The following is a 16,697-nucleotide window of genomic DNA, read 5'->3' as shown; positions in this document are numbered from 1 at the left end:
ATTTTAAAATATATATCTCATATATATAGATACCCATTATGTAACAATATTTAGTAGGTAATGTTACCAATCAAGGTGAGTGATGGGTTTCTCATTTCCCCCCAACTTGTCTACAGTTTCTGTATTCTTTTTGGGAAATGACACTCTACAGCTGTAATGCATGGCCTAGGGTATGACTTAACTGCCAGAGTTTACTTTGGGGCTCAAAAATAGGTGAAAGAATCAACTGTCTCTTCTTCCTGTAACTGCCTTTCCCAGTTCATTTGGATTAGCTTTCTGGTTTCAATACACGTAATCTCACAGACTCTAAGGGATGTCCTAGTAGCCTGGCAGACATGCTCTTTAGCTTCATAATTGAGGATAGAGATGAGGTCACAGTTCAATTAAAATTTGACCTAAAGAGTATGGAAAAGCTCAGCTTCGGACTGATTTGGAGGGCTTAATTTCAGATTGATAACCTTGGGGAAAATCCCAGTAGAATTAACAAAGGACCCTTCCCAATAGTATGGGTATGTGTGTGTCAGAGTCACCAGTCTAAGACTTCAAAGCAGTTACAGTGACACAAGAAATGCTGGACTGTGACCCTCTGATTTACCCACCCAGCTTAGATAGCTGTGCCTTATTCCAGTAGATAAAATCTCTGTACGTCTTCATATGGCCACCTTGTACTCTGGCCTCTGTGAGTTTCTTACAGTTTAGCACCCCATCAATCTTTTCTGTTTAAACTAGCTTCAGAAGTTTTCCTTACATACAGAGAACAGCTTAAAAAAAAACCCTGGTTGAATTCTGCTAAGTTACTAATTATGTTTAAAAGAACTACTTGGTTGAATTCAGCTTGATTTTTTTTTTTTTTCTCAGCAAATCAGTTCTATGTTTAGATAGTAATAAACTCCTCCAGTCTGCAGAACAATTGGCACGGCAGTCCCTATAACAAGTCAAGATCATGAAAAAAGGGCCAGTGCTGGTTCAAAATAAACTTAAGGGGCATCACAACCTTGCCCTGCATCAAATCCTGGTTTGCACAAACCAGCTGTAAAGAATATTTTGGGGACAAGTGGGGAATTTTGAATACAGTGTATTAGAGGAACATTTACTGGCATGGGAAATAGTGATCATTAACTTTAAAAAGCAATTTTTTTGCTTACTCATTTTAGAAAAAAAGTACATTTTATATATATATATATATATATATATATAATTATATAGAAAAAGATAAAAAAAAAACCCACCGATAATAATCTGTGGGTGCTGGGAACACAACATTTTAATCTTCTTATTTTTTGGTTAACTATATTTTCTAAATGTCTACAATATACATATACTGCATCTTAATAGTAAAAGGTATTAATTACTCCCTCCCTCTCTCTGCCCTCACCCCCCAAAACCCTGAAGTTCCGAAGGTTAATTCTGATTTATTTGGCAATGCAGTGTAGTTTTGTTGAGGGGTAGAGCTAGGTTATTTCAAAATCACTTGAAAGAACAAGTAGTTCTATGAGATGATAAGGATGATGATGACAAAAGACTCATTGAATTTTTAACTATGTCTGTCTACATTCTTTGTATCATTTAGTCCTCACGAAAACTGTAAGAAGCCAGTTTCTTTACAGATAGGGAAATTGAGGCTTAGGGAAGTGAAATAATTGACCCCAGGTTAGAAAGCTTGAAAGTGGCAAAACCAAGTTTCCTCCTTCTGTTTGTCTTACTTCAAAGCCCCACTCCTGACCATCATTATTTTGCCTGTTTCAGAAAGATGTTTTACCAAAAGTAAAAAAGGTACCAGGCTGCTCTACATCAAGCAATTCTAAGCAAGCTTGGGGTTAATGTCTTAAAGTGATGGGGAGACTCATAGCACCTTAACATGAATATGAAACTTTGCTTAACAAGGAAAAAAAGAGGGCTGGGAAAAGCATTTCCATTTTGATGATGATGATGATAGTGATGATGATGGTGGTGGTGGCTAACACTTACCAATGCTTCCTCAGAGCTTGATGCTGCAGATTCATATGGTATTTCACCCTCATAATAACTCCACGATTATCATCCCTGTTATATAGATGAATCAGCTGAGGCTCTTAGAGATTAAATGCCTTGTTCAAGGTCACCCAGCTGGTAAGGATCAGGTCTGAAGGTTCCAGAGGCAGGGCCCGTGATCACTGCACAGTAAGTCCCATTCAGGGCACTCACGTCTGCTTATTGCTTACAGAGGAGATAACTCACTGTCTCAGTGTCTAGAATGCCATATGCCTTGATTTTCTTTAATCAGCCCCTTAGAAGCGCAACTTATTGTATTAGTGAATCCTGTGCACCTCTCCCCACTTCATATTTTTGGAAGTGGTTTCCCTTACCTGGACAGTTGGTGATATACCTTACAGATATAGTGTCATGCCCTCCTTGTAGCCTATTATTTGGTACTTTCATCCTCCAGCAGGATGATTCCTACTTTAATTGATATATGCTCACATGTATGGTGCTTTAGTAATTTAAGAAGTTTGTTAAAATAAGGTTATCCGTGGTTTCATATATAAATATAGCAAATATATTTTAATAGGCAAAGGTTTCATGTTTCAAATTACTCTTTTCGAGGGAAATAGTCACACTCAATTATTGTTCTGCCACATAAACTGGACAAATACACGATTTGAAAATGGAACAGCAAATTAAAATCCGTGCGAGGCAAAGAATACCGAGCAGCAGCCCCTTCCGAGGCTGACCACACTGCCTGATTAAGTTCTTATGAGGCGGTTTGGTAAGAGGCCCTTTCCTGATCTGATAACTGCCACGGAGAAGCCAAATGCAGAGTCAGTCTGCAAATACTTAATCCTCCAGAAGGCAGATTAAGTGTATAATTGACCTATATAATCCGTGTATCATCTCCAGTCAAATGTTCCCTGGGCCTGGTTCACAATGACACGGGGCCTGAAGAAAGCCAGTGCGGATGCGGCATTACCACCAATGTGGATTCCATCCAAGTTCGAGATGGCTTTTTAATCACTCATCTCCGAGCCTGTGAGGTTTAAGCAGATGAATTCACCCTAAGCACATCTCTTTTAATCCCGATTTTCTTCTCAGTCTGTGTCTTCAAGAAGTACAAGGAAGAAAGAAAATTAATTTTTGTTTAGACCTTGAAATCTTAGGTGCTTCTCTTGATGATCTGATCTCTAATTCCAAAAAGCATGTTTTTATTTTGGGAAAGATGTTGAATTAATCACTAGAGAAGGAGGGAAAAGCCATCTGCATGATTTATGGACACTCCAACTGTAAATCACTGTCTTCAAGTTATTTCTTGAGCTTGTGCTTTCCTCTGTAGCTGTTGCTTTACGAATATGGAGATTATTTCATATCCACGTTTTGTATTTTCCTTGAATGTCAGCAATAATTTTCAAGAAGGCTAAGCTTCCACTTGAGTCTCACAGCAGTCTGATCTTCTTTTTAAAAATTCAGCATCTTTAATCTATTTGAATTCATTGTTTTTGTGTATATTGGAATATTCTCCTGCTTTAAATCTCAGAATGTTTTGTTTCAAAATGTTATAAACTGTTATTCTGCAGCAACTGAAAACAATATACAATTATACTTCATTTTTTATGAAAAAATATAAAAACGCAGATAAAAAATGTCCAGCTGCACATCTGAAATATTATGGGAAACGGTTTGCCGATTCTTTTCTGATCAGCACTTTGTCTTGGATTGTTTAGTTTTTTTCTTAGGTGCGTTATCAAAAAAGTCATTAGTATTTTATAGAAAGACTAGGTAAATCAATTATATTAATAAACAAAGAAATCTTAATGGCAAAAGCAACCCAGTTAGGCAACATTATGTCCAAATGTATTTCTCCAATAAACCTAGAGAATGCTTGGTTAAAAAAAAAAATTGGTGAAGATGAATTTGGAAAGCCTGTTCTTAAGTTACGTAATAAAATAGATAAAAATGCAGAACATCAAATATAGAGTCCCAAATGCTATGCCGATAATCTCCCACAAGCACCCACTTCCAGCCAAAAGTACAATGACGTGGCAGAGAGAAAACTAGCTCAGAGAGCACTGGGTAGGGGCCTAGTTAAAGCAGAAAATGCACCGTTAAATGACCAGCTATTAATCCAAATATTCTCAAATACAAACACACACTAAAACCATCCAGCCTTTTCTACAAGGGCACACTCATAAGGGCAAAAACAGGAACAATACCAAATAGCAACAACTTAAAGGACTTATCAGGTAAATAAAACTGCGACTTGAAACACAGTTAAAAACACAACAGGAACTCTTAGAACATGCCTCTGAATGACAGATGCCAGCAGGAACTAAAAACCAGAGAATGACACAACAGTCAGAATCAACAACCCCCAAACAGCAAACAATCTCGGAGATATATATTTTTTTCTTCGTTCAAAATGTTAATTTGCTATTATTCATTTTTGCCATTTATCAAAATGCAACGATTTGGAAGAAAAATCTCACAGATCAACAAGTCTTTCTCAATAGGTTTCTGCCAATTGTTTAGAAACTTGCCCCAGGACCCCTATCATTAAGGAATGGGATTTAAAGAATAAGTTCACTTGCAGCAAGAAACTTAGAGTGGCAGCTTTCACAGACCCTTCTGCCTTGATATTCCTACTCCCTTGTTTAGCTTGGTGGACACAAGAGTTTTGCAGAGCATGTACACAAAGAAATAAACACCATGCTTGAGGAAACAGAAGCCGAAAATAATCAAACATGTTGGTAATCTGATGTTTTGCTGCTAGATTATAGAAAAACAGTAAGTACTGAATTAAATTACTAAGGCTGCATGGTAATGAAGCTTTTTGAGAAGCTCTGGGTTTTTAAAATGACAAATGTTTTAAATCCATGACAGATTCAATAACTTTTTTTGCACTACATCAGTTAGGTTGCCTAGCACCAATATTCTGTAAATTAGGAGATCAGGTTATTTAGAAAGTAAGAAAGTAAATGGCAAAGAAACTTGTTATATCTAAATAAGCTCCTGAAATTTTTTTTTTCCATGGGGCCGGGAGTGATGTGCAGTGAGTGATTGTAATAGTTAAGCCTTTACAATCAGATATACTCAGGAGGGTATAACTAAGACTCCGTTGGGAAAACCAAATTGGGACAACATCAGACTAAATTGTGGGGGTTTCCACAATGTTACTGATGCTATTTTATGCTGGTCAGTGGAATTCAACAAGGGACTGGAGGTACTTGTGAATTTTTGAATGTCCCTAACTATAACTTGCTTTTGGGAAAAAATATTCTCAGTAATATTTCTTTTTACTATTAATTTACATTAAAGGCTGGAGGGCTTGAATTTTGCCTGTGGTCTTCAACAGTCAGGCAAGTCCAGTTTTACCATCTGTACTAGCCAAGGTTGCACTTTTCCTTTTTAAATGAAGATTTGGTTGCACTTTCCTTTAAGAAGAGCCACAAAAGAGATAATGTGCCTTGCTGCATTCAGCAAGGCTACCTTGCTTGTACTTCTAATTTTAAAAAAAGAGAGGCAAGGGTGGATTATTTGTCAATTAAGTAACAAGCTAAACTGCAGATTAAACATCAAATTCAGTACTAGATTTAAGTTTTAGAGAACACAAGGTTATTGGTTATTCACACACACTCACACAGTAACATACACACACGCACACACAGGCCACATAAAACTGAGAATCCGAAGATACTGATCAAAGGAAAAAAAAAGGCAACCTAGGCATTGAAAAGAACAACCCACAGGCTTCTTGAATATTGGTGGTTTGGAATTTAATTCAATGGAGATGGGCAGAGTGTCCACACTCCTAACTGCAGACCCGAGGGTCCTGCCTGTCTCTGTTTTCAATGCCTATTGGATGGTGATTGTGCCCCGGACATTCTAGGCTCAGTACTTTCATATAAGGCATGCATGCAGAGAAGGAGGAGGACCCGCTGGTGAGCTTTATGCATGTATGAGGCATTCTCAGTGGATGTGGGTCATGCTAGAAGATGTACACAGGAAGATTATTTGATTCTAATTCATGCCACTTGATATAATGTGATAAAACATTTGACATGAGAGATAAGTTCCATTTGTATCTGAGAGAGGACGGGTGGGAATTAAAAAGTAAGAAGGGTTTTGTCGAGGAAAGGTGATGCAGGGCAAAGAGGGGTATCAAGCACAGAAAGGGGATGATTGGAAAAGAAAAGAAAAAAAAGGAAAGGAGCCTTTCAACACACGAGGAAAGCAAATGAGCTGGAAGACAAAGCATATAAAAGTCAGAAGCCGCAGAATCAGAAAGCGGTGCCAACAATGAGCTCACTTAGCTGTGGAACAAAAACACACACACATACACACACACACAAACTCAATGTAAATTGCTGAACACAATCACAGAAAAAAAAATAGAAACACGGATTCCATAGTAGACCAAAACATTAATGTTCGCATTGGCACTAAAAATATGGAAACCTGGACAGGAGGAGCTCACGTTTCACAAGACAGAAGTAGGCTGCACACTCAGAGCTACAGGGAGACAAGAACATCAGCTTCCATGCACTCTGGCCGGGTCTACACTGGCAAATTCGGTGGAAACCCGAGACGAAATATCTGGCTAAATTCGGTAGCCCCATCTGCTTTGGCCTAAAAGAGACAGGCAATTTGAGACCGAAGCAGATTCCTTTTTTTTTTTTTTCTTTTTGCCTCAGTGGCTTGCTTTGCTGTGCAGATGCAGTCCCAGTGGAAATAAGATTGCTCAAAAATGATTAACCCTTGGTAATCTGCATTTTCTGAAGTTTGATCTGGGTCCACAGCCCAATGTACTCATTCTTTGTACACCTGCTTCTCGTAAATTATCAGCTGGCTGGGTGGGCAGGGGGCACCACGGTTTAAAGCTGCAACTGACTGAGCAACTCTAATGTAAGTGTTTGCCAAAACCCAGGGTAAGGATTTCGAGTCTTCCAGGAATGAAATTATCTTTGAAGTGATAACGATGTGACATTTACTGCACATCTGCACGCCACAGCTGGTGCCAGGGAAGCGCCACCCCCAGGAGAGGGAGTTGGTCTCAGCCTCCCTGATGAGAATATCTCCCTAAAGTGAGGCCAGATTGCAAGGAGGAAAACCATGACCAAGAAAGGTCTTTGCCAGTTAGAGAAAGCTGCCTTGCAAGCTTCGTGCAGGAATGAGCCTGCTTGCCGAGAGGCTGTGTGCCGTCCTACGTATCACACAGATTGGGACTGAGACACTGCCACACCAGAGTGGGTTCAGAACAGACACAAGACAGATAAGAGCCTAAGGCAGAGGGAGAGGAAAAGATTTAGTCTGAATCAGAACCAATCCATTTTCTCAAAATGTGACTTATCCTCCTGTCTCTTATTTTGTCACATTTTGGAGGGTCTCCTCCTTGGTTTTCAAGGAGGAGAAGGCATTTACTTACATCAAATAACCTTTCTATGTACATCTCCTCATTGACCTTATCACGCAGGACATCCTGAGAATGGCGGACGAAAGTCACGTAGGCGTCGGCCACGTCCATCCCGGGTTTCTGTAAAGAAACAGGAAAACATGAAAACAAATTTTCAGACAGCCACTCTTCCTTGTTTACCATTCACTTTTACCCTCTACTTGCCCTCACACACCCTGAGATGCTTCTGCTGGATCACCTTTGTAGGCATGGGATTGCTGTCGACAGCCTGGGCTGGTAGGAATTGATATTAGAAGTGCTTCCTCTTTCCAGAAATCAAGCCTGGCTAAGAAGGGCATTGAGACTGTAGGATTTCATAAATATTTTTTCTATGATAAATTTTTTCCTGGCAAATTTATCTAATGGATAAAACTTTACTGCATAATCCAGAGATGTTCTCTGACTTTGCCTTGGATTGAAACCTGCATTAAAGAATACCCAAACATACTGTTTTCCACTGTTCTTAATATATTATCAGAAGGGTGATGGAACTTTCCACTCCTTTTTCCTGTTTTAAAAAATTGAGAAAGTACTAAGAAAAAAAAATTGTATTTCAATCTATACCCCTTCCTACCCAAGTCTCATTTTGTGTGTGTGTGTGTGTGTGTGTGTGTGTGTGTGTATAGTTTAACCTGAGTGGATATAGTATTTGCTAATTAATTAGTTCACTCAGAGGAGACACTAAACCATTTGTCTTTGCTTCCAGTGCAGCCTTAAAGTCCAAGGACTAAAAAGAAGAAGAAAAGAAAACAAAAGGCAGGGGAAGGAGGAGAGGATTTGATTTTTAAATAAATCAGATTTTCTGGAAAGGTAAGCCAGCGGTTCATCCTGCAGTTAGGAAATGATTTATTGTAGGGAAGTAAAAAAAAAAGAAACTCAGAAAGCACACTGCTTGAGATGTCACAATCAAAGTTATCTCCAAAGAAACCTATTAAAACACTGTAATATAGGTCATTAGGAGAGTGGCCACAAACCCCTCAAATTTCCGCAGTAGATATATATGTTTGCTAATAACTAAAAAGATTAGTTTTCATTACTGTGATTTACCTTAGATCACAAAGTATCATTTCTCTACTAGACGTGACTGTCAGGCACTGTAAATTGAAGTTAGTTAACACTTCTGTGTAATTTCCAGGGTGAAAATGAGGAAGGTTTAGAAACAGTAGGACTGTATTTTTTTTTTTTTTCCTGATACAAAGCAAACAATTATCAAGCAAAGGGCCAATGCTTGGCCCCTGGGATGCTAGTAACATTTCTTAACACCTGCTGAAACAATGACAAGGTATTAATTTGAAAAACAATGAGGACAACCCAAAGCCACAGTAGTCAAGTGTTACACTTTCAAACAATTTTCAGCGAATGGATTGAGCAGGTTCCATGATGGTCCTACAATTGTTGCAGTTTTATGATACAAAACAATAGAGGTTCTCCAATGAGATGTAAGTGATAGCTATCAGTTCTAAGCAGGCTCCTCTCTCCTTCTCTCCTTTTGGCAACTGCGCATCAAAGGGCATTCTCAGTAGGGATGGAGATCTCTATCTGGGGGACTTGAGAAACTTATTATTGTTTCTATTTCTCCCCTGGTGATGCTTGTGGCAATATGGCCTTTTCCTGGGCACATGCAACCATCTTAGAGCTAAGGTGCAAAGTCAAATGCGGCAGATCTATCAGTAACCCAAAATGTTAGAAGAAACAGTAATCTACAATGATGCATATTTGCACCATTCTTTCTCTTTTCACGAAGTTTCACTGTCTTCAAAGGGGCATTTCATTCAAGTTTTAAAAACTCTGATATTTTAAAAAATCAGTGTGGTTCATCTTACCCATGTAGCTAAGAAACTCCATGATTTGCTCCCTTTTGACTCTTCTTTTTCCAATAGCACTTACCAATAGCTGATGTTGTATTATATACTATTTGTTTGTGTGTTGCCTCTCTTATCCCACTAGAACATAAGCTCCATGAACACAGGAACTTTGTTTGGCCTATTTTCTATTGTATCACCAGCATACAAAATGGTACCTAGCATATAGTAGGTGCCCAGTAAATATTTGCTGAATGGACAAATTCAAGAATGAATGAGCAAATCCTTTCTCCACCTCCTTTTTCAAGCTCTTCAGTCACTCTGCATGGATTTTTACTGGATCTCCCACAAATTGGAATTTGTGCATATCATCTAAACTTTTCTGTAAAAGAAGAGTTAAAAAAAACTTCTCTGGGCCTTAGTTATGCTATCTATAAAATGGGATTATTAACGGCTCCCCTACTTACCTCCAAGGACTGTTATGGTCATCAGCTAGAATAATGCATGTAAAAATGTTTTGAAAGCCATATATTGTAATACAAACATGAATTTCTATGATTCCTCCCCATAATATTATACCATTCCACTGCCTTACCTACCTTTAGAATCTACTCTAGAACCAAGAAGAAAAGGGGGCCTCAGAGGAGCCAACGTCAAAATAAAAATGATAAAGCCTCAGCACAAAACATGTGTAGTTTTCTCATAATAGAGTCCTCAAGGTCCCACTCCCATCCAATTCCAACAAGTTTGGTTTCCATCCCTTGATGGAGCAGAAATAGGGAAGAGGGGGATTGTTTGAAAAAACTGTGCAGATAAGAGAGAGCTATCATTTTTCCTTATGATTGACCTTGAGGGAGGAGGCTGCCCAACTGCAACACCAGACATGCAGACTCACCAACCGCTGGGGTTTGGGACTATCGAGGGCAGGGGCAAGCCTCCCCTATATCTCGGGAGACCCTGGTGGGGAGCGGGTCACTATGCAGACACTGGGGAAAGACAAGGTCACAATGGTGATCCTGAGTCATTGAGAAAAGGTTATAGTCAGTACCCTGTTTAAAAAGGCAGGAAGGATGTGTAATGCATTTCAAGTAGATTTCCAATCAAAACAATTAAAAGAAAAACTGTTCACAAACAAGCTAACCCTTAGTTATAGCTGGAGAATATACTTGACCAGACAGCTGATACTATTAAATTATGCTTTTATATCATTGTGCTACCTGCACACAGTGGGACAAACTTTTAGATGTTTTTTAATATCTCATAATGACATTGTGTATTTTAAATGTGGCTTGGACAGACTGATTAAATATGACACAGATTTTAGAAGACACTTAAACAAATATCTGTATAGTTAACTGCATCCATGTGTGGAAGACATAATTTGTGAATAAGCTACCCTGTGGCTCAGGAAAAGAAGAATATTTTAGTCTGAACTTGCCCCTACCAGAATACTTCCGAGCTTGAGAAAAAAGAGCTCAAACTTCCAGCATGCTAAGTCAGCCCTACTTATGAATGCAAATCTCCTACATATACCAATGGGTCAAAAACTACATCTAAGACAAAGACATATGCTTTGGGGATCATGTAATGTTTTAGGTGACTGGTACTAGCCCTTCCCTCCAGTAGTGTGGATAGTTAACAGACAAATCTCAAAGGTGACTAACTGCTAGTGCCCACAGGGAACTAAACTATTAAATGTTCTAACAAAAACCTCACGGGGAAACACAGGTGAACTCAGAGGCTTCGGAGGTAGAAATGAGTTGAGAAATGATTTTATCTGATGGTTCTTAAGCCTGGCTGCAAATCTGAAGGACCTGGGGAGCTTTAAAAATACTGATGTCTGGGCCCTGAACCCCAAAGATGCTGTTTCAATTTTGTCTGGCAAGTGACCTGTGCATTAATGCTTGCAAAAGCTCCCTAGTTTCCAATATGTAGCCAAGGTCAAGAATCACTGATTTAGTTCATTGGTTTCCCAATTTGTACTACTTATCAGAATTATGTGAAGAACTTAATGGAAAGCAATATCCAGGCTCCACCCCAGAAGGACTGAATCAGAATCTTTGGAGGTGAGGGCCTGGGACTCTGTATTAATAAAACAAAAACAATTATGTGCCCATTAAAAAATAATAATAAAAGCTGAATACATTAATTAATAAAAACCAAAAACAAACCAGAAAAACTTTTTTTTGCCAAGTATTGCTGCTGTACATTCTGGTTTGGGGACTGCTGACTTAATAGGTAATAGTTAGTGGTATGCTGGTAAACTGACTCTTCTTTTTTTTTTGAGATGGAGTTTCGCTCTTGTTGCCCAGGCTGGAGTACAATGGTACAATCTCAGCTCACTGCAACCTCTGCCTCCCAGGTTCAAGTGATTCTCCTGCCTCAGCCTCTCTGGAGGAGGTAGCTGGGATTACAGGTGCACGCCACCACACCCGGCTAATATTTTGTATTTTTAGTAGAGGTGGAGTTTCACTATGTTGGCCAGGCTGGTCTCGAACTCCTGAACTCAGGTGATCCACCCACCTTGGCCTCCCAAAGTGCTGGTATTATAGGCATGAGCTGCTTCGCCCGGCATAAACTGACTCTTCAAAACCAACAACAAAACAAAACAAAACACCCTGATTTGTAGTGTTTGCCAATTTGCATGGTGTAAATACTCCCATCAAGGCTAATTTTGAGCTACCAATGTGCTCTCACTGAAGGCGGAGTTGGAGAGAGACGCACATAATTGACCTTGGGAACCAGTGCTAGCTACTCTACCACACCCCTGGAAGTGCAGGCTTTATGGTCCAACTGACAGCACCTGATAGTCACACTCTGCTTATTCACCAGGTGACCTTGGGCATGCTAATTAACCTCTTTGTACCTCAGTTTCCTCAGCCATAAAACAGAATGATAATATTAACCCCCTCCTAGGACTGATTTCAGAAGCAAATGATTACTATTATCTACTATATATAAACAATGTACATATAGAATATATGTGTATTATGTACTATTGTTTTCTATAAAATTGTTATTTATTTACTAAAAGGTTTATTATAATATTATTAGCTATTAAAGTATATGTTAATCAACTTAAAGTTTAGCTTTGTCCTAAGTCATTAATAGCTGGTAAAAAAAATACTTTTTCTAATATGCACTAAAATAATTACCACTATCCAAATCAAGGTGTTTGTTTATGCACTAACTGAAACTATCTTGCAGTACGGCAGAATTTATAAGGGCATTGGCTTAAATCTCAGCTCTTCTACTAACCCGATGTGGGATCCTGAGCAAATTAACTTCTCTGTGCCTTAGTTTCCTCATATTTAAAGTGAGGTTATTGTGAAGATAAAATGTAAACTGTTTTAGTGAGTGCTTTATAAAGCTTGGTTGTAGTAGCAGTAATAGTAGTTATTATATTTTGTATCATCAGTGGTAAATGTACCACATTTTGGAACATGCTGCATCAACTTCTTCTGCCCTCCAGAGTGTGAAAACTCTACTAATTCAATTTGTTTCCTCATAGCCTAATGATATATGGTTTGGCTGTGTCCCCACCCAAATCTCATCTTGAATTATAGTTCCCATAATCCCCAAGTATCATGGGAGGGACCCAGTAGGAGGTAATTGAATCATGGGGGTGGTTACCTCCAGGCTGTTCTTGTGATAGTGAGTGAGTTCTCAGGAGATCTCATGGTTTTATGAGGGGCTTTTTCCCTTTCACTCATTCTTCTTACCTCTGCTGTCATGTGAAGAAGGATGTGTTTGCTTCCCCTTCCATCATGATTGTAAGTTTCCTGAGGCCTCCCCAGCCATGCCGAACTGTGAGTGAATTAAACCTCTTTCCTTTATAAATTATCCAGTCTCTGGTATGTCTTCATAGTAGCATGAAAATGGACTAATGCACCTAACGAGTCTTCTAATTTAGCATAATTAATCCATAAACACTTAATGAGTACAGATCAGGGCACCCTGCATTTTGATATAGAGTCCATTTACTGCCCTCCCATCTTTATAATAAATCTGAACCTAGCTTGCAGGAATTATTAGATCGAATCATATGAAATGGCTGATATTTGACTTCTTTGACCTCACCAATATGCCAATTTCATGTGGTTCAATCTAACATAACCTGATGTTAGGACCAATGGCTGGATCAAGTTTCTCTAGGTGTTTGGGCCTTGTCTACAGGCCACCTGTTCAAACGTGGCTGAGATACCGTCTCTGCTCTGCATCCTACAGAGAATAGATCACAGCTACCAAATCTTTGGGTTGAAAGCCTAGAATTTCAATTGCTATCACTGTTGAAGACCAGTGGAGCCCAACGCTGATGTCTGCAAATTCATCCCCCATCCATCTATATACAATAGAGTGTAGACGTCACACTACCACCGCAACGTGTGTCCTTCTCCTGGACTGAAATTCCTAATAAGTGCCAGGTATGGTGCTGGATGTTCTATGTATGTTGTGTCATTTAATTTGCACAGCAAACCCATGACTTAGGTATTATCGTCATCTCCATTTTAAAGATGGAGAAACAGGGCCAGAAAATTTGAGTAGTTAGCTCCCCACGAAGGGAAAGTTTATACTTTGGAGGCTTGAGAAAGTAAATTACTTAACTTCTCTCCCTGCTGCAGCTATGTGAGCTTTTTCTATTCTCCATTATAAGAACTGTCTACCTGAAGGAGTCTGAGGTTTGTTGATGGGAAGTATTATATAAATTAAAAGCATAATTATTGATTGTACATTCTTTCATTAAACAAACAAAATATATGCTAATGCTAAATTCACTCCAATTTTCTATTTTGTCTTCCTTTGAGAAATAAGCCAATAAGCCATTACACACTTAGCTTCCTGGGGAAATGAATTTAAATGTTAATATAAGTCCTTTTAGAAAAAAACAAATTTTAACAAATAAGTATTTGAACAAGGGGGGTACTTAACCATGTTCAGAATGAGAAATGCTTAGTACAAGACCCTTGGTGGCTGTTGAGATAAGCTCTCTAAATTTAATATTTTATAATAGACTCACACCTCTTTTGTTAGAAATGGAGAAACAAAATCATTTTCTTTTTCGCTTTATTGGAATATATTAAAATCCCTCCAATTTTATTTTGCTAATAGGCAGGGCAAAGTCTGTCTATAAATGTATCCTGATTTATCACAGGTAATCCCACACTTTAGCATTCATGTGTTGTACTTAACCTCAATTTAAATGTAAATTTTGGGCAACTTCGAGTGCTTTATCTGTGAACTTTGAGAGCTCTCTTCATTAATGAGGCCTGCACTAAATTATGAGCAGTTTTGTGAGGTTTCCTTAAAACAATTGCAGAATTGACCACAAAATGAACAAATTTAGAATTTATTTATTTTTTATTAGGTTGGTGCAAAGAAATTACGTTTTCCACATTTTTAATTGCAAAACCACAATTAACTTTTTCATCAACCTAACAAAAAATACTGTCACCCTTGTGCAAGTTTCTAGCTTCATGGCTTTCCTCCGAAGGTGTGCACACAGGAGGGTTGGTGAACATGATGAAAACAGAATGAAACAACAGAGAAACCAATGAAAATGAAAGTGAAAGAGAAAGTGAAGTGGGTTTACCCTCAAACAGGACCTTTCTTCCTGATCAAAGAAACCATACCGTCTTCTTATCTGAAAAAAAATTCTACTACAAAATATTCTTGGCTTCTTTCTGATGATCCAAGTCAGGAACACAGTTTAGCTAGCAGCAATTAATATGAAGTAGCACTATCAAAATTCTCATGAAAACAAAAAGTAAAAATGAAAAATAAACAAAAAAACCCCACGAGAAACAATTTTCAAATACTCACAGGTACATCCACATATTTGGAAGCTGCCTTCACCTAAAGAGGAAAGAAGAGGATGGAAGTGAGGCAGGTGTTTATGTTTAATTGTTCACTGCTCAATGCTGTATCCCCATCAGAATCAAAACAACATGCTGGCACATGGAGCTGACCAGGAAAAACAAAAAGGTACTAGAAAATAAAATCTGTTTGCTATTTTTTCAAGCCATAGCCACTGCTTTGCAGAAAGAGAGAATGCACACGCAAATTTACTGATTCAGATTCTGTTGCTGGAGCGGGAGCTTTACATTTTTCTCCCTCCCTTTGAAAAAAAGAAAAGTGACTAGCTAAACCCAGATGGATTAGTCTGGGGCTTACCAGTCTAGAGAAGCAACTAAGATTGCTGTTACTTCTCGTACCTTGGGTCTTTGTGTAATTTGGCTGCAGGTTGTCCTAAATAAATAACTAAATACCTCAGTTCTCAGCTTTCATTAACTCAGGTTTTTAAGAGGAAGATGGACATCCTCAACCCAGAGGGAGATGGCGTCTGTGGGTAGGGGGATGAGAACCTTTCAAAACTGTCCAAAGGCTGCTGTTATGTCTCCTGCTTTTACGTGCTAAAAATTCCAGGTGGGAAGTGCAGGAAGTGGTTATAAAATTTTTAGTTTTGTGGGGAGGGAGTATGGTAGTGTGCTAGAGTGTTATGTTTGAGAGCATGAAGTTTGGAGTCAGACCTCAGTTCGAATCCCAACTCTACCACTTACAAGCTATGTGACCTTGGGCAAGTTGCTTCATCTCTCTGAGCCTCAGTTACCTCATCTGCAAAATGGAGTTGTTATTAGTAATAGTGCCTATTTCCGCAGATTGATAAGGGTGAATTCACATTTAGCCCCAGGATGTAAATACAGAACAAATGGCAGCTAAGACGATGAATTCATAAGCAAATGTGGGTGAGCTCTGAGTACTGTGAGAAGTCAATGAACAGCTGGGTTTGAGAAATAAAGCCTATGGGAGTATGTTTAATATTCTGTGTGTTTCATTTTGACTCAGGTCACACATGTTTCTCTAGGCACAATTAAGACTAAGGAGCTACATTTGGGGTCAGAGAGGGTTTCCTGTTTTTACTAGGAACTACAAAGACTGCAATGCACAAAAAGCAGTTAGGATGTCTTTTCACATCTCAGCCAGGCTTCCTCCTGCAATTGGGCTGAGATCAATATTAGGAATCAAGCTTCACCCAAATGTCTCCCAGAAAAGTACCCAGGGGAGTGATTTCCTCTGTTGCTCTTTTCTCAATGCTAGTTTCCAAAATGTCAGCTCTCAAGAGAAAACAGTCAAATGAACCAATAGGGTGGGGTGGAAAGTGCCCAGAATATAGAGTCAAAAGTTCTTTCAGTGCCAGAACTCGTTGACCCTGGGGAAATCATGCCAAGTTCCTTAGCCTTGGTTTCCAGATTTCTAGACCAAGGTGACAATACTGTGTACTTTGCAGGGCTGAAAGCTTGGTGAAATGAGAAAACACATGAGAAAGTGCTTTGTAAACTTTAAAGCAAGGAACACACATCAGTTAGGTAATTATCGAGAGGGCAATGCATTCTATCTTCTTGAATCATTGCCAGCCCCCAAGACGATTCCTGGAGTCTCCTGTTACAGATTCTCTTAGAACCTTACACTTGTTCTTG

General features: G+C 38.9%; 1 protein-coding gene across 13 annotated transcripts in view; it reads right to left on the bottom strand.

The window, feature by feature from the left end:
- CADPS (calcium dependent secretion activator) overlaps positions 1–16,697 on the bottom strand; it is a 474,942-nt gene that overhangs the window by 32,294 nt on the left and 425,951 nt on the right. For all 13 annotated transcript variants that reach the window (XM_054551945.2, XM_054551946.2, XM_054551947.2 and 10 more), the window contains 2 exons: positions 15,043–15,075; positions 7,394–7,501 (listed from right to left, as the gene is read on the bottom strand). In XM_054551945.2, the coding sequence (XP_054407920.1) occupies positions 7,394–7,501; positions 15,043–15,075 (141 nt within the window). The remainder of the gene's footprint in view (positions 1–7,393; positions 7,502–15,042; positions 15,076–16,697) is intronic.

Source organism: Pongo abelii, chromosome 2 (genome assembly GCF_028885655.2).
Source record: "Pongo abelii isolate AG06213 chromosome 2, NHGRI_mPonAbe1-v2.0_pri, whole genome shotgun sequence".
Taxonomy (NCBI): domain Eukaryota; kingdom Metazoa; phylum Chordata; class Mammalia; order Primates; family Hominidae; genus Pongo; species Pongo abelii.
The sequence above is the reverse complement of the archived record's forward strand: the minus strand, read 5'-3'. Positions and strand labels throughout refer to the sequence as shown.